The 26,308-nt window shown below is 41.9% G+C and overlaps 1 protein-coding gene across 6 annotated transcripts in view; it reads left to right on the top strand.

The window, feature by feature from the left end:
• The window catches only part of LOC139574307 (fibroblast growth factor 13), a 184,690-nt gene that overhangs the window by 132,620 nt on the left and 25,762 nt on the right, over positions 1–26,308 (top strand). For 4 of the 6 annotated variants that reach the window (XM_071398758.1, XM_071398756.1, XM_071398757.1 and 1 more), the window contains 2 exons: positions 14,582–14,692; positions 25,228–25,331. In XM_071398758.1, coding sequence (XP_071254859.1) covers positions 14,582–14,692; positions 25,228–25,331 — 215 coding nt within the window. Of the gene's footprint in view, positions 1–1,400; positions 1,515–6,267; positions 7,275–14,581; positions 14,693–25,227; positions 25,332–26,308 lie in introns of those variants that run through there. The other 2 variants (XM_071398761.1, XM_071398759.1) reach the window with 2 other exon arrangements.

Here is a 26,308-nt window from a genome sequence, read left to right as displayed (position 1 = left end):
ATATGGCTTTTTCTTTGCAACTATGCCTAGAAGGCTAGCATCCCGGAGCATCCCTCTTGTCCCTGTTGGGGGCCACTTATCCTATGGCAGGATTATTGATGGGCAGAGCATGGGACAAAACACATGGTTTTATGGAGATTTATACAGATTGATACACATACCTACATACATACATACATACATACAGTAGTGTCTAAGTTACAAGTCTTAAGTGTACTAGTTCATATATTTAGAAATTGTAGGCCTACTTTGAGAGGTCATACTATTACAGACTTTCAGTAAGTCTGATTTTTAAACCGCAGGTTATTGCCAACTTCAATGGCAAGCCTGCAACAACAATGTAAGGCTGGTCACTTGCCCCATCTAGTGTTCAACACTGTGTAGGATCTGCCTCTGCCTCTGCCTCAAGGTATCTACCTACAGTCCTCAAACTCCACTCTGGACCTCGAAGCCAGTTCCACTGCTATTTTTCATTGTTCCTCTCTAATCAGGGACTGAACTAGACCTGGGACTCCAGGTGGGTGCAATTAATTATCAAGTTGAACAGAAAACCAGCAGGCTCCAGACCTCGTAGTGTAAGAGTTGAATACTCCTGTCCTACGGTATGCAAGAGAATCACATTCACCACAGTTTAGGCCTTTAATATATTAGCCATTGCAATGATTGGCGCTTGTCTTAGAGAGTTTGATCAACAATTACCTAATTTTCTTCTATACTTTATGTACGTTTATCCTCTATCTGTCATTTCTCATTAAACATGAAAGATGGTCGTTTAATGTAAGAACGTTTGAATCATGTCTTCAAGTTGGCCTGATTCAATTATCTTCTGTGTTTGATTGCCCGTTATCTATAGCAGTTTATGTGATAAAGCAGCCATGTGCAATGTGGAAAGCCAATTTCAATACCACTGTACCAGTTTGTTAAAAATCTCTCTTAAGTGTCCAGAACAACAGAGCTTCCATGTAAAAAAAAAAAAAAAAAAAACTCTGCTAATGCGTATTCTCATCATTGATGTACGTCGATGCATTTCAGTGGAAAGTGGACAGGGCCTGCATAACCGTTTTACCCGGCACATTAAAGGATCGTTTTACATCCATGTTGCTGTAATATGAGAGGAAACTATTTTCTGCTCTAGGCAGGAAGTACATTCTCTACGAGCAATTTCGATCCCTTTTCTTCATTTTTGACTCAGAGAGCCTGCAGCAGTTTAGTGTCAACGCTCCAAACCAACAAGACCTCCAAATGCATCTTTAATGAGTATTTTAGACAGTCATAATGGCATGTCACTAATGCCGTCCGTTAATGATCTTCTTCTACATCTTCTGCTGGCCCCGCCTTGACGCTTTCTCCGTCTACGCCTTTTGACAGTTCTTTGAATTATCTGGTTTAAACTTTTGTAGCATCTCCTTGCTTTCATTCCAAAATCTAACGGCTATTGTTCGTATTGAGGACACTTTTCTTGGCTTCAGTTATGCATAGAAGCAAGACTTTTCCCTTGAGGAAATCTGCATCGGGTAGGCTGCGCTTTTCCTTTCCAAGTGTTTCTGCACATTTTCTTCAGTTTGTTTGACTTCTAGGGACATAGCCTACTTTCTGATGTACTTGATGTGGAATATGCCTCATATCGCGATTATAAGAATATCCTATTTATTTTGTGTTTTGCTGCATCTGTGGCGGAACATGGATGTTATTGACAGAGGTGCACACCCTGGCGCTGGTGCTGTCCATGGTGTTGAAGGGAGATGACCTCGGCGATAGGAGTGCTGTAGAACTTTATCATATAGAACTTGTCTGAGGTCAAACGCTTATTATATTTAGCTGATGTGTAGCCTAGGATGTTATAATAGCATACTTGCTGAAATTGATGCATAGAATTCAAAATGTTACTTTTTGGTGCATATCAATGGTAGTAAATATATCGGTAATGTTTTTTTTTAAACGATGTTGAAAGATTATGTATTTTGATCACACTGGTTAATGTTAATGGTAGTTCAAGTTTGAAAATGTAGCTTATAACCCACAGTACCTTTTTCTGTTAAATATGTCGGCTATCGGCATACTCTGGAGCCTTGAGTGTTTTCAGAAACCTGCTTTATTATTGTCTATTTCCTCTATGATTGTATAGATGCCTAATTGAGATGATTGGGTAATAGTCTATTTCTTTGTAATTGAAGTAACAGTTTTGTCCTCATTTTTATTTGTATTTTTTTTTTTTAAATATGGTCTTTGGCGTCCGTGTGTGGCAGTGTATGCAGTAGAGCCTAATGTACAACGCTATTGATCTGTGAATCATATCAGATGTAAAGTTTGTGTACGGCAGCTTCAGATCTGGACTGTAGGTGGCGCCCATGTGGAGGCTTTGATTCCGATGTGATGCGCGGAGAGGAAACAGAGGGAGGGGAGGCTGAGGAGAAGGCGACTACTGCTGCTTCTGCAGGGAGTTGTTGACAGTAGCCTTGTCAGTGAGGGGGTGCTGTCTCCCTACAGACGTTTGATCTTGCAGTTGGATGCAATAACAGGACATGACTCCTGTCCCGTCATAGCCTACTGTCTTGTCGTGAGAGAGTTTGCTCGATCGCTTGCCATCCAAAATGGTAGCCTATCAGTTTCACAGAGTTGCGAGCTATTGATGATTTTACGTAGGCAAGTACAATGTAGATGACTGTATTCAGTTGACCTCATGTTTATCCTCAACATCGTTGTTATCCTCATATTTTTCATTGTAAATAACCTATTTGACCAGATAAACAGAAGTTGAAGTGCCCCTCAGTGCAAGGCAAACTGGCAAAGGCCACACTGCCATGGCAACGCGTTGGTGAAAAATGTGGGGGTGCGAGCTTCCTGTTGTTGCCAAACGCTCATCTCCTCGCCCTGCTCCAGGGACAGACAGACAGGATGTGGAATATTGTTGATGGATTAGTCTCTGCTCGAGTCTAATCTATTCCATCACCTAGTGTTGTTGTTTTCGGCCAGTGGCTGCATTCAGGGTTTTCTTCACCTGACCAAGTGTGTAGGAGGCAGAGTTATAGCCCAATCCATCTCCAACTTTGTTAGGGCTTTGCCCACACTCCGGGTCATTGGTCACTGCGTCTCGCACTTGAGCACCATGGTCACGTTTGTTTGGGTCTCTTCCACACAGTCCTGCCTGGCTAGTGGAGCAGGTGTTGGTAGGCAAAATCTCAAGGCACTAAAGTCAGTGTTGTTGTCCAAGGTACTGCAGTGGAGCTTGCGCTTGCAGGTCCTGTTCTTATCTCACACACATAGTTTAAAGTGCTACAGTTATTACAGGAACCATTGTTAATTGCACAATTACTGACCACAATGACCGACCACAACCACACAACTACTGACCATATAGCTACTGACCACAACCACACAACTATTGACCATAACTGACCACAACTACTAACCACACAACTGCTAACCACAACTACTGACCATAACGGGCCACAAATACTGACCACAACTACTGACCATAACTGGCCACAGCTACTGACCACGACTACTGACCATAACTGGCCACAACTACTGCCCACAATGACTGACCGCAACCACACAACTACTGACCACAACTACTGAACCACACAACTACTGACCACAACTACTGAACCACTCAACTACTGACCACAACTACTGAGCCACACAACTACTGAACCACACAACTACTGACCACACAGCTACTGACCACAACCACACAACTACTGACCATAACTGACCACAACCAATGACCACAACCACACAACTATTAACCACACAACTACTAACCACACAACTACTGACCATAACTGGCCACAACTACTGGCCACAACTACTGACCACAACTACACAACTACTGACCACAACTACTGAACCACTCAACTACTGAACAACTCAACTACTGAACCACACAACTACTGATCACAACTAATGAACCACTCAACTACTGACCACAACTACTGAACAACTCAACTACTGAACCACACAACTACTGACCACAACTACTGAACCACTCAACTACTGAACAACTCAACTACTGACCACACAGCTACTGACCACAACCACAAAACTAATAACCACAACTACTAACCATAACTGACCACAACTACTGACCACACAGCTACTGACCACAACCACACAACTACTAACCACAACTACTGACCATAACTGACCACAACTACTGACCACAACCACACAACTATTAACCACAACTACTAACCACACAACTACTAACCACAACTACTGACCACAACAACTGACCATAACTGACCACAAGTACTGGCCACAACTACTGACCACAACTACTGACTGCAACCACACAACTACTGACCACAACTACTGAACCACTCAACTACTGAACAACTCAACTACTGAACCACTCAACTACTGACCACACAACTACTGAACCACAACCACACAGATGCTGACCACAATAACTGATCACAACCACACAACTAATGACCACAACTACTGACCAGAAACACACAACTACTTACCATAACACACAACTACCGACCACAACTACTGACCATAACACACAACGACTGACCACAAACAAAAAACTACTGACCACACAGCTACTAACCACAGCTACTGACCACAATAACTGATCACAACCACACAACTAATGACCACAACTACTGATCACAATTACTGACCAGAAACACACAACTACTGACCAGAAACACACAACTACTGAATCCACACAACTACTGACCACACAACTACTGACCACAACTACTGACCATAACACACAACTACTGACCATATCCGACGGAACCAAACAACTACTGACCACAACCACATCACCACAACCACTAAAGCACACAACTACTGACTACACAACTACTGAACCACACAACTACTGAACCACAACCACACAGCTACTGACCACAACCACACAACTACTGACCACAACCACACAACTACTACTGACTACAACTACTGAACACAACCACAAAACTACTGACCACAAACACACAATTACTGACCACACAACTACTGACCACTACTGGCCACAACTACTGACCACACAATGACAGACCACAGCCTAAAAAGGACTGACCACAACTACAGACTACAACTGCACAACGGCCGACCACAATACAACTACTGACCATAACTACTGACCACAACTACTGACCACAACTACTGACCGCAACTACTGACCACAACTATTGACCGCAGCCACACAACTACTGAGCCAAACAACTAATGTCCACAACAACACAACAACTGACCACAACTACCCAACTACTGACCACAACCACACAACTACTGACCACAACTACTGACCACAACCACACAACTATTGACCACAATTACTGACCACAACAACACAATTACTGACCACTACTACTGCTCTGGTCTGCACTAGTTCTGGTCCTGGGCATAGCTAGCTAGCTCTGGTTCGCATTAGCTCTGGTCTAGCTTTGGTCCGCACTACAAATTATAACTACTTAATGTGCATACATTTACATATATACCCACCTACAATAATTTTTACTCTTGAAACGTTCAAGCTAGAGACACGAAACCAACTTTAACTTGTTCAGGCTATCCTAACTTCAAATTCTTTAGAATCTTTATCAACTTTAACTATATATATTTGCAGAGATTTGCAGAAAATAACTGACCAACAGTAACTTTTGAACCATAATAGCTAGAGATACCAAACCAATGTTCTCAGGTTAAGGCTATCCTAACTTCAAATTCTAAAAAAAACTTGTATCAACTGTAACTATATAAATGTGCATAAAATAATCCATCAAGAGTAACTTTTTAACCTTTTAAGAGACACCAAAACAATTTGCACATGTTCAGGCTATCCTATCCAATCAATCAATCAGCCAGTCAGCCAATCAATCAATCAATCAATATAACCCGTCACTACCATTACTACTGCAGTCACTACCACTACTATAACCTATTTCAAAACAAGAAGTACTTGAAACCATCTAGCAATACACCAAATTTCCATCAGAAAATGTACTTTTGTATTTGTGTATTGACAATGCATGATAAGGAAGCAGTGTTTTGTATTAATTAGGGTAGACTATGTGATTTACTGCAAGTGATATCATTTCATCTGAAAAGAATATATGAATCTTTTGTATGACAACTTTTTTAAATGAATCTTTCGTATGTTTAATGGTTACGAGTAATTGGCATACTCATTGAATGGTATTGAATAAATGAAGGGACAGAGTGAGAGAGGGTACCAGAATCTTACGCCCCCACGCTAGTTCTGCGCCTGGGTAGGATGCTCCCTCAGAGCACAGCAGTATAGCTGAGACTGTACCATGCACTAGGGTCTGATACTGCATTTGAATGGAGAACTTTATTTCATTAACTATTGTCACCACGCTTGAACAAGAGAGGAAAAACTAAGGGAATCTCCTTACTAACTAGTCTATCTCTCTCCTCACCCGTCGCTACATATTAACAGGTTTAGTACCAGCAGGGCTTTGCCAGTGACGAGGGAGATTAACCTACCAAAAAGAGAAGAGAAAAAACATCAGCATTGGAATGTTTCTCTCTGTGTTCTCTAACAGGTGTTTTTCTGTCTGCGCATTAAGCGCCGTTCAAGACCACCTGCCTCTGCGCCACTCTTGATGTGCACGGTCCATGCTTTTGTGGGATGGTTCAAACCGGCTTTTTAGGGGAACAGTGCAGCGCGTATTTAGTTATGATGCTGAGGAAATGACACAGTTGGAGGATCAATACCTCGCGCTCTGGTAAACTAGATGTGCTGTATGAGAGTGGAACATGTCTCATAATCTTTTTTGAGGACAACTTATTTTTTTCCGGAGATAAGATGCACCATTACCAAGCTACCCCCAACAAAACCATCAGAAAAATTATACATTTACAGAACATATGATTGTCAGCATTTTGAAGAAGAGTGGAAGTACTTTTTTATGCAGAATGTCATGTTTTTTGCACAATTAACGAATAATAACTGCGCTTTGCATTTGAGGACTATTTGGATGACCACTGCGCCTTGAGTAAGATTTTAAAGTAGAAGTCCTACGGTCGGGAGGAAGAGGTAGAGGCGAAACATTTTTTATAGTCTGGAAGTTTCCTCGGGAAAACCGTCAAACTGGCCATGGCTGCAGCGATAGCCAGCTCCCTTATTCGGCAGAAAAGGCAGGCGAGGGAGCGGGAGAAATCTAATGCCTGCCGCTGCGTTAGCAGCCCGAACAAGACAAAGCAATGCGAGAACAAACCCAGTCGGTTGTCTATGTTCTCTCGGGTCAAACTCTTCGGCTCCAAGAAGAGGAGACGGAGGCGACCAGGTCTGGTTTGGATATACTTTCATTAGACCATCACAATCAAAATTCATATGTTTGATTATTGTTGCCATTTCTTTTGTTTCATCACTTTCACCAACTCTGCTCTGTGCACCAAATATTAGGGAAACTTGGCAAACGAAGTGGCTATATAGGATAACAGTACAATTATTAGATTTGAGATATATATATAAACATTTAGAGCCCAGCAAAGACAGTGAGTAAGTATCCTATAGATATGTGTTTTAGTTCATTTAGTTCGACTTATGACATTTCAGACTGTACTTAAACGACCTACGGCAGGATTCCCCAACTGGCGGCCTGCCGCCACTGATTTGAATTGCCCCCCCAAGTTTTCTAGTCTTTTTTAAATTGTTGGACATAATTATTTCAAACCTTGCATACATTTGTATAGGATCACGTGTCTCTCTATTATGTGTGGGAATACTTTTGAACAGATTTCCAAAATTAAAATCACTTGGAGCTGATTTGCTGGTGTTTTTACAGTCTTTTATGTTTTAGTCATATATTATATCTGTTTGGGCTTCTTGCCGTCAATTTGCAGTCTACAAATTACATGTAATTATGTTCCGGACCCCTGACCATCCGCTCAAGAAACAACCGGCCTGTGGCTGAATCTAGTTGATGAACCCTGACCTTAAGGATATGCTATATTGGTGCTTCATACCTCAATGTCTGTTCATGTAATCCCAGGTGGACCAGGACAATGGAGCCAGCTAAGCAGGTTTAATGCATAACAAAAGCCCACTGGGTTTGTGGTCTTTACATATCATTACCATTCCTCTGTCTATTGTGATGAATCCACATTGAGCAAGCTTCAAAAAGCCTCTAATAGGCTATGCAGATATATTGCTTTGAAGTACTATAATGGGACACACGGTGTACAGTAAGCACCCAGCATTTGCAAGTTGAACACATTTTTATTGTGTATTACACTTTCTATTTTGGGATTTCAAAACAGGGGGGGGGGGGGGGGTCCAGGGACTTTTCCTGTACAGACAATGCAGTATAGTGGATGTACTTCAAAGCAGCGCTCTAACAGAAAACAGATAAGAAATCCCAAGAGCGCTCTAAGAGTCCCTGAGTGGCCCATGCAGTCTATTTCTCAGAGGCCCGATTAATTTAGTAATGAAGGCTTAGCACCCACTGCAGCTTGCAGCACCTAGCCACATAGCAACCTCAGTCTGCATTTGACCATTAGCTCCTAACATCTAACATTAGCTGGGCTTTTGATCATGGGGCTCCTAACATCTCCTAACATTAGCCATGCTAGATCCCAGCACTACCGTATGGCTGGTTCTCTGTGATGTTTACATGGCTACTTGAACCTGGCCCCTGGTTAATGAGCACCGCCGAGGTTTGCTGAGCGTGACTCAGCCCTGTGCTTTCAGACCTAAATGAGCTCCAGTTAATTCCTCTCCCATCAAGTTCACAGGCTGTTTTCTAAGTGCATTATGAAGGTGGGAGTGGAGGAGGGTGCGTCGCTACGGAGCTGGGGCTAAGCTACCCTGCAGTGTTTCATCAGAACTGGACACACACCATGATACCAGCCAGTACCCTCTATCATCACCCCTCATTCCCACCCTGAGGTGGGATGGGGAGTCGGAAAGGGACGAGGACAGGCAGTGTGTGGCTTACGTAACACATGTGGAGCCTCAGTGGCAGCAGAGAGGTTTCTGCTGCGGCTCAGAGCGTGTTTGGGTGTGCGCATGTGTTTGGGTGTGAGAGGAGATCCCTGAGCATGTCTCCGGGTAGAAAAAGCAGCCCACTGAATTCACCTTATGGTGCCTTTACCTGTCTCCGATACATACTGTACCTTTGTGGATGTGTGTTTTGGAGGTAGCATGGGAATTTTCAAATAAATAAGTCTTCTAAGCATTCTCCTCCTCCAATCCCCATATATTCATTCAATGCTAACATTGAAGAACATGCCTTATTACATGAAACCAGATGGCTACAGTACACAGCACCACACTCAGATTACTTAGGAAAAATGGACTGACATTTTGGTGAAAAACCCTGCCTTTGAAAAGGACGTCAGCCTCCTCCTGTATTGGTCTTGAAAGGTTCAGATAATAGGAAGCCAGCGGTGCTATAAATAATCAAAGCATGTGTATCGGCCAGGCGGTAACCTTTGTGAGGGTAGAAATGGCAGGATTGAAAGGTAAGGCGGGTGAAAGGGAGGATGAAATGTGTGGTAAACCACAGTAAAGGACACTCCTCTAGGGACAGGGACATGGGAAAAGGACAGCTCTTAGTAAAACATGACACACCAAAAAGTCAAGATTGTGTAATCATTAACACTGCCAGTTCCAGGTTTCTTAATGAATGATATTGGTAATCCAATTGGCTAGTAGAATTTGTACTTTTTAAGTTGTGCGGGAACATGTATTTCAATGGCATAGATCAGGGGTACCCAGACTTTAGTTACATAAGAATCTACTTTCTAACACGGTCCACCCCCCTGGCAGTAGTAAATATAATTTCACATTATTGATTGGATGATTTGCACTGCATGCTGGCAGCAATCTTTGCATAGTCTGGGTTATATCTACTGATTGCTAGCCTCAAACAGGTGTCCAGGGGATCAATTGTTAGAGTGGACCGGTATTTTGACTTGGTGAATCCATTGATGCGCTGGTGCTCCATCTGTAGTTATGGACACAAGTTTGTAAATGGGTAACCGAGTGCTATTAATAAAGTCCTTGAATGCCACAAAAATGTACTCCCCTCGTGTTTTTCCTTTCAACGATATGATTTTGAGCAGTTCCTCTTTGGCAGTCATATCTTCAAACACCATTCTGATGAAAATGCACAACTGAGATGGGTCGATCACGTCAAATTGAAGTGAAAAGAACATGCACTCATTTGTCTTTTTTAAGATGCTCCCTCAAATCCTCATCCATCATTTCACAGCGCTGTATAACAGTTTTTTTGGATAGCTGAACATCCTTAATAGCGGAAATTATTTCGGATTAATTTTTTTAATCATCAAACAATGATTCTGCTGCATTTAAAAAGGTCTCTTTTACCATTTCTCCATCCTGGAACGGTTTCTTGTGCTTTGCTAGTATGCGTTTCACCCGGAATGATGCAATCGTGGCTGCCTTTGATTTTGATTTGGGCCTTGTAAAGATCGATTGTTGGGCAGCGAGTTGAAAAACTTCAACTCTTTTACTTTTCTCATACATTTCTCACTTTTAGCTGGAAAGTCACTTTCATATTTCTTGTGAACCGTTTTGAAATGCCTCACGACATTTCCCTTCTGAGCAAGAGCTACGTTTGAATGGCAGATCGGGGACACACATTTAGAATTTGTTATGTTGAAAAAATTATCTTCCTCCCACTCACTGTGAAAGTGGTAGATTTTCAGTTTCTTGCTGCTTGGTCCAGCACTCATATTAAACACGTAACCGCAAATTCATAGAAATAAAGTTGTAAAAAACAACTACCACTGGAACAACAAAGAATATTCTGTTACAGGTCTCGCAAGCGTGGAAATGTAAACGTACTAATGTCAGACGGTTGCTATGGTAGCGACAGTTTGAAAAACACATCTAGCAACTATAGTGCCACGGATTGGTCAAATTTTATGTCAATCAAGCAGTTTAAAAAAAATATTTTGTCTGTGCAGTAATATTCGAGAAAGAAATTAACCTGTAAGCAAAACATACAGTGCTTCAGAACTGTGGACCTCATTATTTCTAAGCAGACTTGATGGTAATGCTGTGAATTGCCAAAATATATATTTTTTGTGGAAACATTTTGAAAACTTTCATGCGGTCTACTAGAAAGAAGTTTGCGATCGAGGATCGACATCCTGGGCACCAATGGCATAGATGGATGGAAATTATTTTCCATTGCACCAGAAAATAAAGATGCATACCCCAATTCTTAAAACATGGCATTTTTGCTAGGGAACACACAAACATCATATAGAAAGTTGACATTTAAAAAAAAATCGAAGCAGTGCTTATCCTCGATAAATATTTACTCTTAAGCACATATTCTTATTTTAATCCTCTCCGGTGTAGCCACATGCAAAAACTAAGGGAATCTCCTTACTAACTAGTCTATCTCTCTCCTCACCCGTCGCTACATATTAACAGGTTTAGTACCAGCAGGGCTTTGCCAGTGACGAGGGAGATTAACCTACCAAAAAGAGAAGAGAAAAAACATCAGCATTGGAATGTTTCTCTCTGTGTTCTCTAACAGGTGTTTTTCTGTCTGCGCATTAAGCGCCGTTCAAGACCACCTGCCTCTGCGCCACTCTTGATGTGCACGGTCCATGCTTTTGTGGGATGGTTCAAACCGGCTTTTTAGGGGAACAGTGCAGCGCGTATTTAGTTATGATGCTGAGGAAATGACACAGTTGGAGGATCAATACCTCGCGCTCTGGTAAACTAGATGTGCTGTATGAGAGTGGAACATGTCTCATAATCTTTTTTGAGGACAACTTATTTTTTTCCGGAGATAAGATGCACCATTACCAAGCTACCCCCAACAAAACCATCAGAAAAATTATACATAGTTCCAGGTTTCTTAATGAATGATATTGGTAATCCAATTGGCTAGTAGAATTTGTACTTTTTAAGTTGTGCGGGAACATGTATTTCAATGGCATAGATCAGGGGTACCCAGACTTTAGTTACATAAGAATCTACTTTCTAACACGGTCCACCCCCCTGGCAGTAGTAAATATAATTTCACATTATTGATTGGATGATTTGCACTGCATGCTGGCAGCAATCTTTGCATAGTCTGGGTTATATCTACTGATTGCTAGCCTCAAACAGGTGTCCAGGGGATCAATTGTTAGAGTGGACCGGTATTTTGACTTGGTGAATCCATTGATGCGCTGGTGCTCCATCTGTAGTTATGGACACAAGTTTGTAAATGGGTAACCGAGTGCTATTAATAAAGTCCTTGAATGCCACAAAAATGTACTCCCCTCGTGTTTTTCCTTTCAACGATATGATTTTGAGCAGTTCCTCTTTGGCAGTCATATCTTCAAACACCATTCTGATGAAAATGCACAACTGAGATGGGTCGATCACGTCAAATTGAAGTGAAAAGAACATGCACTCATTTGTCTTTTTTAAGATGCTCCCTCAAATCCTCATCCATCATTTCACAGCGCTGTATAACAGTTTTTTTGGATAGCTGAACATCCTTAATAGCGGAAATTATTTCGGATTAATTTTTTTAATCATCAAACAATGATTCTGCTGCATTTAAAAAGGTCTCTTTTACCATTTCTCCATCCTGGAACGGTTTCTTGTGCTTTGCTAGTATGCGTTTCACCCGGAATGATGCAATCGTGGCTGCCTTTGATTTTGATTTGGGCCTTGTAAAGATCGATTGTTGGGCAGCGAGTTGAAAAACTTCAACTCTTTTACTTTTCTCATACATTTCTCACTTTTAGCTGGAAAGTCACTTTCATATTTCTTGTGAACCGTTTTGAAATGCCTCACGACATTTCCCTTCTGAGCAAGAGCTACGTTTGAATGGCAGATCGGGGACACACATTTAGAATTTGTTATGTTGAAAAAATTATCTTCCTCCCACTCACTGTGAAAGTGGTAGATTTTCAGTTTCTTGCTGCTTGGTCCAGCACTCATATTAAACACGTAACCGCAAATTCATAGAAATAAAGTTGTAAAAAACAACTACCACTGGAACAACAAAGAATATTCTGTTACAGGTCTCGCAAGCGTGGAAATGTAAACGTACTAATGTCAGACGGTTGCTATGGTAGCGACAGTTTGAAAAACACATCTAGCAACTATAGTGCCACGGATTGGTCAAATTTTATGTCAATCAAGCAGTTTAAAAAAAATATTTTGTCTGTGCAGTAATATTCGAGAAAGAAATTAACCTGTAAGCAAAACATACAGTGCTTCAGAACTGTGGACCTCATTATTTCTAAGCAGACTTGATGGTAATGCTGTGAATTGCCAAAATATATATTTTTTGTGGAAACATTTTGAAAACTTTCATGCGGTCTACTAGAAAGAAGTTTGCGATCGAGGATCGACATCCTGGGCACCAATGGCATAGATGGATGGAAATTATTTTCCATTGCACCAGAAAATAAAGATGCATACCCCAATTCTTAAAACATGGCATTTTTGCTAGGGAACACACAAACATCATATAGAAAGTTGACATTTAAAAAAAAATCGAAGCAGTGCTTATCCTCGATAAATATTTACTCTTAAGCACATATTCTTATTTTAATCCTCTCCGGTGTAGCCACATGCCCCTTTGGAATAAACCCAGACTTCCTTTGTAGTCTCTCTAGTCAGGAACTGTTTGCTCATACACCAGTATCCATGGCTAGAACTTATAGATGTCAGCAGGGATGTGTTTGCACTGGTCTCTTGAGCCTTTTGGAGAGCTGAGAATGTTGCTATGCTGGGTCTATTGGGAGCAGAACTGGGGGACTGGTTAGTTACTGTAGTCTATAGCTTAGCATGCCAGGCTTCTATAGGATAGGATCTCTTGTTATAAGATACATGGCTGGTGGATGGGTGAAATAAGGCTCCTGTGTGGGCACAAAACTGAACTTAGATCAGCATCTTGATAACAGAAGTTTCAGTACATCAGCATCTTGATAAGTGAACTTAGATCAGCATCTTGATAACAGAACTTAGATCAGCATCTTGATAACAGAACTTAGATCAGCATCTTGATAACAGAACTTAGATCAGCATCTTGATAACAGAACTTAGATCAGCATCTTGATAACAGAACTTAGATCAGCATCTTGATAACAGAACTTAGATCAGCATCTTGATAACAGAACTTAGATCAGCATCTTGATAACAGAACTTACATCAGCATCTCGATAACAGAACTTAGATCAGCATCTTGATAACAGAAGTTTCAGTACATCATCATCTTGATAACAGAACTTAGATCAGCATCTTGATAACTGAATTTAGATCAGCATCTTGATAACTGAATTTACATCAGAATCTTGATAACAGAACTTAGATCAGCATCTTGATAACAAAACTTAGATCAGCATCTTGATAACAGAACTTAGATCAGCATCTTGATAACAGAACTTACATCAGCATCTTGATAACAGAACTTAGATCAGCATCTTGATAACAGAACTTAGATCAGCATCTTGATAACAGAACTTAGATCAGCATCTTGATAACAGAACTTAGATCAGCATCTTGATAACATAACTTACATCAGCATCTTGATGCAAAATCAGAGCCTGTTTCCAATCTCACACTCCCCCTTTCTTCCCCTCCCTCTCTCTCTCCTCGCCTCAGAACCCCAGTTGAAGGGGATCGTGACGAAGCTGTACAGTCGACAGGGCTTCCACCTGCAGCTGCAAGCAGATGGCACCATCGACGGGACAAAGGAGGAGGACAATGGCTACAGTAAGTCTCCTCTCCTCTGTGCCACCAGGGATGTGTATTCATTAGGGCACACCACAGCAAAACATTTTGCAACGCAAACTGAAAAACAAGAATTTCTTATTTGACAAGTTCATGTTGTCCCTTTTATTTATTTTTTGGTGGTGTCAAATTTAACACAACCCTGTCAATCTAACTAGCCCATCTTCTCACCACCCTGTTTCTCTGTACATATAGACACTGTCAACGGGAAGTTACTGTGCATCAACACACAGTAAAGAGTGTTACGACACAGTACATCAAGGAGACACTTCACTGCTGATTCAGTTTCAAAGAAGAAGCACAGCTTTGATCTGTACATTCTGCATACTGTACTAAGTCGTTGCTGACATTCTTTCTAGCTCGGATCACATTTCAGATCTCTCCGTTGCTACAGATATTTACTGCGTATCTCCTCGCTCGCTCATACAGATAGACTTATTTAGTTCCGTCTATTTGTATCCCTAAGCAGAATTAGAATTCCTTAGACTTTCCAAAAGCCTTTGAGATTTCAACTGAACAATAGAAAAGAAAGTGGTCGATGGCAATGATATGGAGCATTAGATTGTGCTTAGGCAGACTGATAGTATTATGGCCTCAGTACAGTGGTTGATTGGCTTTTTTAATCTCTTACATACCTCCTTTAGTAACAGCAGGTTTTCTGTAATCCACACAGTATTGATAATTCACTATCATTAATCCCACTGCTCAGGCTGCTATGATTTTCTATGGGCAGATTAGAGTAGAGATTGCTAGCTAAAAAACAGCATGCATTCAACAGGCCCAAACACAATCCAATACAAGTGGATAGATGTAAATTAGATAGACAGACTGATGGATGTTTGAGGGCTCTGCACATGGAATCCCTTTGTTTTCTGGGCTGGCTGTTAGAGATGCACTCATCCTGATTGCCACATAGTGACTATTGACTGACAGCTGCTCATGCTCTGTTATGCCAGGACTGTTATTGATGGCAACAGTATTGGATTTCAAATAATTGTATGTCATTAGCTAGGTCTCCATCCAATTGGTGACATATATTCATGTGAATATTCTCAAACCTGCATAAAAACGATTAAATCTGCATTAAAAACAATCAAATCTGCATAAAAACAATACACCTGCACAGTAAACAAGAGATGTGTTTCCATCAAATTAATTTGTTACGGATTAAAGGCTGTGGGTGATGTCTTCGTGCACGTAAAAATAACTTGTGCGGTTAAATTCCCATGTACCGAATAAAACATGTATGTTATGGGTTTCCATCGCATTTTTAACTCTGGGGGTTTTGTCAATAAAAAATGGCGTTAAATAGCAAATGTGCCTACTCTGGTCCTGGCATGTGCACTCTAGTCAACAGCTCGCAGAAACAGTGATGAGATTATTATGGATAATGGCGAGATAATTTGTATTTATCAAACAGCAGCCAAGCATCGATCATCATGTCACCAGAACAAGACCCTCAATATTTATTGGAGGGTAACATCAAGCTCATCGCCGTGCACTTTCACAACCCTGTGAAGTTCATCCTAATTTATCTGTGGTCTAATAAACTGCATGCTTTCCCGAGTCGTAATGGGAGGACCAGATAACATATCATCGCATCACTCTGAGTATTATATCAATATTTGCGCGTAAAGGCATTTCCACCGCCATTTCTCGCATAATAACTTTTACAGAAACAAAAAGATCCCACCTTGTCTTGCGTATTTTGCTTTGACATTTGGAAAGTTTACCGACAAATTTGCTGTTTTCATCAGGCCTGCTGTGACATATTTTATCCGACATGTACTTTACTGGCATAGAAAGGTTGGATGGAAACTTGGTTATTATGACACTTCTCAGTACAACAACAAACATTAAGAGGTCACTAGCTATGTTTCCATTAACTTGTCCAGAGATTCTTTAGTCGATATTTAGAAAGTTTGCATAGAACAAATATATTCGACAATTTCCCGCTATGGTGTGTTTCCATTAAACAATCTTGTGTCGATAAAAACAGATGGACATAACGAAATCACACCTAAAAAAATATATACATCGCAAAAACCTACAGTGTCGAATAAAAATGTAGTGGTTGAAGTGTTCCCATTACCCAATTATCCAAATTTGCATGAATAAATAGGTTACAGCCTTGGTACACCCTCCCACCTATCGGTTTCATGTCTCAAGTAGCCCGCAAAAGCCAGCAGAATAATTGGATGGTGAAACCTGTATCCAGCCAACCAGAAAAACAAGGCAAAACATTCAGCCATTCTTGAAAGTCAGGAAAAGGATCCTGGAAAGAAACATGATTTTTGTAGTTGAAAAATAGATTTAGAAGAGTGGAGCATTATAGTTACGTGTTGACGTCACGTGCCCCGTGTACCTTAAACATTATTCGACAATCATAAATTATTCGAAAAACGCAGTTTCGATTATAATTGTGTCGCAATAAAGAAAGCTTGACAAAATAAAAATCCATCCCTGTCAAACGGATAAAAAATGTTGTCGATCTTTAGATAATGTCTCCTATATCTGCCGTTGCCATTACACGTGTTGCAATGGTTTTTGAGCGACGTTGCTTTTGTCAAGTAAACCTGGGTCAATGGAAACCTGCCTACTGACGGCTGTTGTTATAGGAACACAGTCCTACCCTGTCTTGATAACCGTTCTACCAGAGTTTCCTTGGCAAAGTGTTAGGTAGACTATTACCAGTCCCAGAGCGCCATGCCTTCACAGCGTTGGCGAGACTCGGAGCTGCCCGCTCGGCGCCCGTGCCTCAGATGGCGCCATGTGGTTTGTCGTCAGGGCACTAATGTCATACAGTACCTGCCGCTGCCTGCATCACCATCACCCCGACACTAAACGACTGTAGCATGGTGGGAGACTGTAAATTAGCCCCGACTATATTAAATTAGCCACTTAAACCAGATGACACTTCTATCCCACAAAATTAACACCCCTTCTGTGCAGCCTGCGTGTCAGCCGCAGCAACAAATGACTCGGCAATCGTCTGGTTTTAATATGTTGCCTTCTCTGGAGGAGAGAGGGAGGAGGGATGAAGGAGATGAATAAAATAGAAGGGAGGGAGCTGGTTTATAGAAGAGAGACCAAACACAACATACACAATGGAGACACATCCACTCCCATTTCTCGTAGTGCTAGTTAGATAGAGCCGTTAACAGTTACCTATTGAGATAAGTTATGTAACAATTGGCATGCTTTTCCCAACCAAAACATTTACATTTGGGAGAGAAAAATTATAGAGCCTGGTCGAATAGGAAGGGGAGAAAAGGGAAGCTGTTTGCACCCGTCCAAAAATAGATTTGTTAGGTGCTGGGTGCTCTTGTCTCCATGGTGACGGCAGCATAGTCCACTTGGTGCTACTGGTGTCTTCTGATGGTGGGGAGGACCTACTCAAAGGCACGCACACCCACAAGTCTTCTAACATTGCTGCGGTAGCACCCTCATGAATATACAGCAGTGTTCCTTGATGTTTACCAAATTCAGAGCAGTCCAATTTTTGGGCTTTAGCTGAGCAGGCCATTTTTGAGCCATAGAATTATTTGACAAATCAAAATAATATTACTAATCAGGCAGCCCTCATTAAAGGCAAATTAATAACAAGTGTTGAGTCAATAAATCCGTCCTACGTTAAAACAATATTTTTCTACATTGTAGCACAAGTTTTTAGTTCTCTATGATCTGTAAATTACGCTAAATTCCATCCATGCACACTAATTTGTTTCCAAAGAAGGGACACTGATTCAAGACATTCTTAAAGTGATGTCGTGAATGATGTCGCTCTTGCTGCTGGTGATTCTCAGATCCACCTCTACGCAGACGACACTATTCTGTATACTTCTGGCCCTTCTTTTGACACTGTGTTAACAACCCTCCAGGCGAGCTTCAATGCCATACAACTCTCCTTCCGTGGCCTCCAACTGCTCTTAAATACAAGTAAAACCAAATGCATGCTCTTCAACCGATCACTGCCTGCTCCTGCCCGCCTGTCCAACATCACTACTTTGGACGGCTCTGACTTAGAATATGTGAACACCTACAAATACCTAGGTGTCTGGTTAGACTGTAAACTCTCCTTCCAGACTCACATCAAACATCTCCAATCCAAAGTCAAATCTAGAATTGGCTTCCTATTCCGCAACAAAGCATCCTTCACTCATGCTGCCAAACATACCCTTGTAAAACTGACCATCCTACCAATCCTCGACTTCGGTGATGTCATTTACAAAATAGCCTCCAAAACCCTACTCAATAAATTGGATGCAGTCTATCACAGTGCCATCCGTTTTGTCACCAAAGCCCCATATACTACCCACCACTGCGACCTGTACACTCTCGTTGGCTGGCCCTCGCTTCATACTCGTCGCCAAACCCACTGGTTCCAGGTCATCTACAAGACCCTGCTAGGTAAAGTCCCCCCTTATCTCAGCTCGCTGGTCACCATAGCAGCACCTACCTGTAGCACGCGCTCCAGCAGGTATATCTCTCTAGTCACCCCCAAAACCAATTCTTCCTTTGGACGCCTCTCCTTCCAGTTCTCTGCTGCCAATGACTGGAACGAACTACAAAAATCTCTGAAACTGGAAACACCTATCTCCCTCACTAGCTTTAAGCACCAGCTGTCAGAGCAGCTCATAGATTACTGCACCTGTACATAACCCATCTACAATTTAGCCCAAACAACTACCTCTTTACCTACTGTATTTATTTATTAATTTATTTTGCTCCTTTGCACCCCATTATTTCTGTCTCTACTTTGCACTTTCTTCCACTGCAAACCAACCATTCCATTGTTTTATTTTTATTTATTTTTTTATTTTTTTATTTATTTATTTTTTATTTTAGTTTTAGTTTTTATTTTACTTGCTGTGTTGTACTCACTTCGCCTCCATGGCCTTTTATATTTTTATTTATTTATACATATATTTGTTTGCCTTCACCTCCCTTATCTCACCTCACTTGCTCACATTGTATATAGACTTATTTTTTTTTTTTCACTGTATTATTGACTATATGTTTGTTTTACTCCATGTGTAACTATGTGTTGTTGTATGTGTCGAACTGCTTTGCTTTATCTTGGCCAGGTCGCAATTGTAAATGAGAATGTGTTCTCAATTTGCCTACCTGGTTAAATAAAGGTTAAATAAAAAAAATAAAAATAAAAATAAAGGCAATTCACCCACCCCTTTCTCCTCACTGTCACAACAATGAGTTAAAGAGACAGACCCTGATCTGTTATACAGACCCTGTATAATAACAGCCAAAGAACACTGCTCAATCAATCGGGTTATACCCTTCAGCCAAGATTCACACACATTGATCTAATTGGCTAATTAATGACCAGGGCTTGGGAGGCGAAGCCTTTGTCGTCAGGTAGATTTGAATCTGTTTGTCCCTTTCTCTGTATGTTGAGACCAGAACAGTAATGTTAATGCTGATGATCTGAGCTCTGCTCGTTAAGCCTGGGTGCAGCAGCACTGCCTTGTTCCTTCCTGATCATCTCCTATGGAGAATGGTTCTAAGACATGCGGTACAGAAACAGAAGGTTTGAAGCAGAACAATACAATAAAATGTAGTCACGTGTAGAAAGTAGTTACAGTCTCTTATGAGGACCGAGCATGTCTCTTTCTCTTATGTTCATGTTGAAGGTAGTCACAACCCACTGACTTAGAAACATGTATTTTATGCTCAGGTTAGTGTGTTTTTGTAAATGGGATTTTCAAACCTAAAGGTCAGTGGGAATCTGAAAGTCTGTCACTGTATCAGCCACTGCCGACCAATGACAGAGCATAAAGAATCATATTGTTGGTCATGTCCGTCAGTGGTTACGATAAGACAGAGAACAGGCTAGAGGTCATGATGAGGTAGTGAGTCTGTGTGTGCGTGCGTGTTTTTCTGTATGTGTGTGTGGTGCGGGATCCTCAGCCCTGGCCCTCTCTCTCCTCCAGCACCTCGGGTGTTATGTGAGGTAGAAGTAATTGAGTTTCGCCTCTCGAAAAATCCCTGGCGGCTGATTGGCTGGTAATCCCCCTGAAATGAAGTTTACCGCAGCTTTGTCTGTGTCGTGGGTACGGGTCTCAGCACGCAGTGAACGGACAAAGACAGAGAAAAGGAGCGAGAGGAGAGAGAGAAACACATTAAGTGGATAGATTCATGCAGTCAGATGAGCAGCAGCAGAAATAGATCAAGAGTGAGAGAGAGAGAGAGCGAGAGGGAGGTGGAGAAAGAGATTGGGACTGGAAGAGGGAGTATTATTAAGTGGAAGGATCCCCTCGTGCTGCAGGGAGATGGGCTGTAGCAGGAATGGGGTCACCTATACCATGAGCAATGTTCCCTCTAATTGTTTTGGGCACTGAGCAAATTTCAGGTCTGCTGAGCGCAAACTTCCAAGGTTGTGAAAAATCTGTGCAACTTCCATTGCGCGTTTACTGTGAACACTGAGGCTGTAGCCGCTTTAAGTTATAGCTTTAACAGTGGCCAAGTAGGGTACTGTGGCTATTTGATCATAATGTCGGCCTACCAGAGTGGCCTATCATCAAAAATAATGGAGAAAAATGCTTCCCATAACATTTTAACATGGAAATAGCTGTTCTATCATTCAGCCTACAGTAGCAACCAATATGTGGTGTTCAATGTAGGACTACATTCCATTAGACCTTTGGGGGAAAAACATGCAGGGCTTGACATCAACCTGTTTCTCCACTTGTACACGTTTTGTGCTCTTGTAGGACGTAATCACGCCCCTATTGCTGACTACAAATTATCTATAACTAGGCTAATAACTCACTAACTAGCAAAGGATAGGAACAAAATGTGCACGTGGCTACATGCAGCTCTTGCTATTATCTCAAAACAAGCGCATCTACTCACAACCACAGCTGTAAACACAGTCCAGATCAAAGTAAATGGCACAGATCCATATATTGTAATGGTCTATTTGCATGTAGGCCTACCGCAGCTCTGATTGGTTATGCCGCACCGGTCTGTGTAGAGTTGTGCACAATAGAATCCTACTCCGATGCATTCTGCCTACAACAACATCTCTTGCATAGTTCGTTTTGTTTCGGTATGTTGCATTGAAAGGTGCTAACATTGTGTTGATTCGATCACAATTGCCAAAGTAAAGGGAAACGTTGATAGTGTTGACTAATCGGGAAAACTCTGGGAAGTTCAGTGAAGTTCAATCTCGTGCTTCTCTCAGTGGGCTGATATTTCTTCTGAGCTCTGTGCCTGATATTTCTTCTGAGCTCTGTGCCGCAGTCTCAGGCTACTGCGCGCCTGCGCACGCTCGCAGCTTAGAGGGAACATTGACCATGATGGAAATGGAATCCTGTCTATTCCCATAATGATACTTTCAACAACAAAAAAACACTTTAGCTACATCAACTAAACTAACATGCATTGACAATCCACAAAGTACTTCCTACCACAATCATGTACAGTAAGTGTACGCCCACCTACGTGAAAGCCAGCTACACCACACAGAGCCTCTGAAAATAGCAGTAAGTAACATAGCTAGCTGATCCCAGATCAGTTATCTCTGTGTAGAAGGCAGCAGATGTGGCTCAGGGTGGAGGGCTCTGGTGGGTCTGCTGGAGCTCCGGGAGGCAGGGAGGGAAGGATGAAGGGAGGAGAGGAAGGAGGGGAGATTAAGGTAGGAGAGGAGAGATAAAGGTAGGAGAGGAGAGATAAAGGTAGGAGAGGAGAGATAAAGGTAGGAGAGGAGAGATGGAGGGAGGAGATGAGATGAGATGGAGGGAAGAGAGGAGAGATATGAAGGAAATAGAGGAGGAGAGATCGAGATGTATTCATGGCGTCATCCTAAAGTACCACCTGTACAGTGTTTATGTCACATGGTAGAACACTGACCAGGTTCTTAGGATCTGGGTTGAGCAGGCAGTGTAAAATAGAGGTGGACAAAGAAAACTATTTTCATACATTTATTTTTATGTCATTACTTTCTCTATAAAACATTTCAATTGAGTTTATAGCATCAATCCATATTCGTTGTCAAGTTACCCATACTTTGCCTTCACTTCTCAGTTCTTCTATATCCATTGTTTGACTTTAAAAACCATGCTAATTAAAATCACAGAACGGACATGCAAACCAAACCAAAGAAAACAAAAGGGGTATAGGAAGCAACACAGTCCAGCAGGCAGGCATCCATATTATTTTCTCCGAACAACTACATTAACGTTGTGCTCTCACCAAACGTATCAGCTACAAGCTCTCTGCAAAAGGATCCACCGTGCCTCCGGACTGCATTACTTCCTGTGGGTGGCTGCCTAGAACACAAAAAGAGGGAGGTTTAAAGAGCCACTGAACACGCCGATTGGCACGTGTGTTTTTCTGTTGCTCATTAGAAAAACGTGATTTCAGTCTTGGAGGTGTGTTTCCTGACCGATTCCACGTTTTGTTAACGATGTTTGTCCCTCATGAGACACTGTAGAAAAGGAAGCCTATTTCACTTCCTGAAAATCCTCAGAATAAATCTAAGATAACTCACGAAATCTGTAATGATTGAGATTTTTGCCAATTTTGTTTTAGTTGCACAATTTTACATCTAACTAAGGTGTTTGGTGCAGTATTTGTCAAGTAAAAAAAGTGTAATTCCATTTTGGATTGATTAAAGATCTCCCACTTCATGTTGCTAATCATGGAGTCTCTGACTGTAGTCCCAACAACAATAAGCTACTCGTGTGAAACGTGTGGAGGCTGTATGGTATGTCTTTTTCTGAGGCGCACGTAATGAAAAAATTATACTCTCGCAAGTATTTCAATACTAACATCCTTTCGGATATTCAAATATTATTATTTATTTTTTTTAAATCCCATCCCTAGTCTAAATCCCCTCACATAGAGACGTGCCCGTCTCTATCCCATAGCACAGATTGACCCTGCTCTCTGTTACTAGAGGCCATGGATGTGGCAGCATGACAGCACTGTGCACAATTAATGCCAGGCAGGACAGAAGAGGACTGGGCAGGACACAGCAGCAAAGCTACTGTTTGGCCCCGATGTTGCCGTGAACTCCGAGAAAAGTTACAATATGGCTTAACAGCAGTAGCTACAATAACAGCTTCACTTTGAGAAAAAGAGCACAAACGAACCATCATCCCCGTTTGACTTTTTTTCCGGCGAGGGTGAGAGTTGTTGTTTCAAGCATTGTGTAACCTTTTTAAGACTACGCCTTTTGCCTCTCTACCACTGCTCACGCTATGAAAACTCCCGCTCCTCCGGAGTTCAAGTGCAGTCCTCTGTGGTGGCGGGCTGCCTCTCTATCCCTTGGCATACGAATGCAGTGTGGCCAGGGGAGATTGTCAGGTTCCTGGCTAGCTCGGTGACAGCAGGACAAAGGTGTGAGCGGGTTTGGCATATGAGGACAGAGCCCGGGCTGAGGGAGGTCTCTCTTTAGTCTGCTAAGCTAAGCGTTACTGTAGCTAACTCAATTAAGTGGACTGGGGTAGAGTGAAAGGATGTGGTTGGCATGAAAAGCGGGGGCAGGAGTCTTCGCTTTACGTTGTTTTCTACTTAGATCAGCTCTGCTCCTATGATGGCGACACTGTGGTACCTGCTGCGGTTTACGACATAGTCTCAGTATTCCATCTAAAGATATGACTGAGACATGATTTCCCTAAATGCTATTTATTGGTGGATAAACAGTGTGCCTACAATATTCTTCACAAGTTAGACTTTTTCCCTCCATTTGTTGCCAAGATGGTCAACAAATGTAATGTAACAAATGTAACTCTCTCTCTTTCCCAGTAGGTCCCTCAAGCCCTCTGGGACTGGCCTTTTTTAACTATCCCAAGGCCTAGGAAGCAGCCTTTAGTTATTATGCCCCCAGCCTCTGGAATAGCCTGCCAGAGAACCTGAGGGGGGCCGAAACTGTGGACATATTTAATAGATATTGTCACATTGGTATAAATGATTCGGGAGACAGATGCAGGAATGTGTAATATTTGTTTTTATTGTACCCAAATTACGACGTGCCGTGTAAAGGCACGGGGACGAAGACCAAACAAACACGTAACAAAAACACAGGGTTGAAACCCAAACAAAAGAGCGAGGAGTACCACGAATAAATAACCCACGCCCACAATGATTAACACATGGGACGAGACCCATAATCATCTGCACAATCCACAAGGACACAAAAGCCCAAAACACACAGCACAGGTACTCACACGCGCTAACGGACATTGTAACAATAATCAACCTACCAATGGAAACCAAAGGGCACATATATACAGATACAATCAGTGGGAATAGGGGCCAGGTGTGCGTAATGAAAGTTCCGGAGGGATCCGTGACAGATATCTTTAAACACACCTTTTTAGTTTTGCTTTTCCTTAGGGTGCTTTTTTATTCTTTCAGTTTTTAATTGTTATTCTTTAAAAAAAAAGAAAAAATGTTTGTTGTGAAGTAAATATTTACGTTTTTATTAGTTTTAGCATTGCATTCCATGTCAGAAATGTGCTATATAAATAAAGCTTGATTCTCTTCCCCAGCCATATTCAACCTCATTCCAGTGGGGCTTCGAGTGGTGGCCATCCAGGGAGTTCAGACCAAGCTCTACCTGGCCATGAACAGCGAGGGCTTCCTGTACACATCAGTAAGTCTCTCAACCACACACAGAGCACAGCAGTGCTAACCTCTCCTGCTCTCCCTGGTAGAACACAGGAGCTCCATATTGGTCAGCTTGCAGCAAACGTCTCAACCCCTTTCCTAACCTCACAATCATTAAGCGCTTCCTTCATGTCTCCCTGTTACTTTCTGGCACAAACCCATTTGCAGTGCATAGTCAATGCTACATCATCGCAGTGCATGCAGGATACTCCCACCATCATGACATGTTTCCAAGCAGGTGTCCCCAGTTGTTTACCATCTGTGCCCCAGCCATGCCTCTCTTACCAGGTGGTTAGAGTGGGTGTGCAAGCCCAGCTGGCAGCATGATTTGTTGTGGCGGAGGGGATGAGTGTGTGTATGCCTGCTAATGTGAGAATGTGAGTGTGTGTAGGTTTATAGGCATACAGATGATGTGTGTGCGCTGGTAGTGATGAGGGCATAAGAGGAGTGTGTGTGTTATGTGTGGTTGTTGTGTGTGTGTGTGTGTGTGTGTGTGTGTGTGTGTGTGTGTGTGTGTGTGTGTGTGTGTGTGTGTGTGTGTGTGTGTGTGTGTGTGTGTGTGTGTGTGTGTGTGTGTGTGTGTGTGTGTGTTTGTGTGCGTTGGGGTGGTTGTGTGCGTTGGGGTGGTTGTGTGCGTTGGGGTGGTTGTGCCCCGTGCATATGTTACCACAGTACTGTGGTGGTTAATTTCTTTACTATCAAATGAGGAGAGACAAACTTATCCCACAAGTCAGAGTTATACTTAAACAAAATCTTTAATCACTTATTAATAAGGAGCAGGTCAATACAACACACACATATAAAGTGAATCGATTGAGTGCTCTACGATAATGATGGCTGGTCATGGCTGGTCGACGATTCACGATCAAACGATTCGTTGAGAGCCCAGAGACAAAAGTACAAAGGTCTTTTATAGCCAAGATAGACCCCTTTCAAACTACATGACGAACAACAGATATATAG

Source organism: Salvelinus alpinus, chromosome 4, assembly GCF_045679555.1.
Source record: "Salvelinus alpinus chromosome 4, SLU_Salpinus.1, whole genome shotgun sequence".
Lineage (NCBI taxonomy): Eukaryota > Metazoa > Chordata > Actinopteri > Salmoniformes > Salmonidae > Salvelinus > Salvelinus alpinus.
This window is presented reverse-complemented; position numbering and strand designations above follow the sequence as displayed.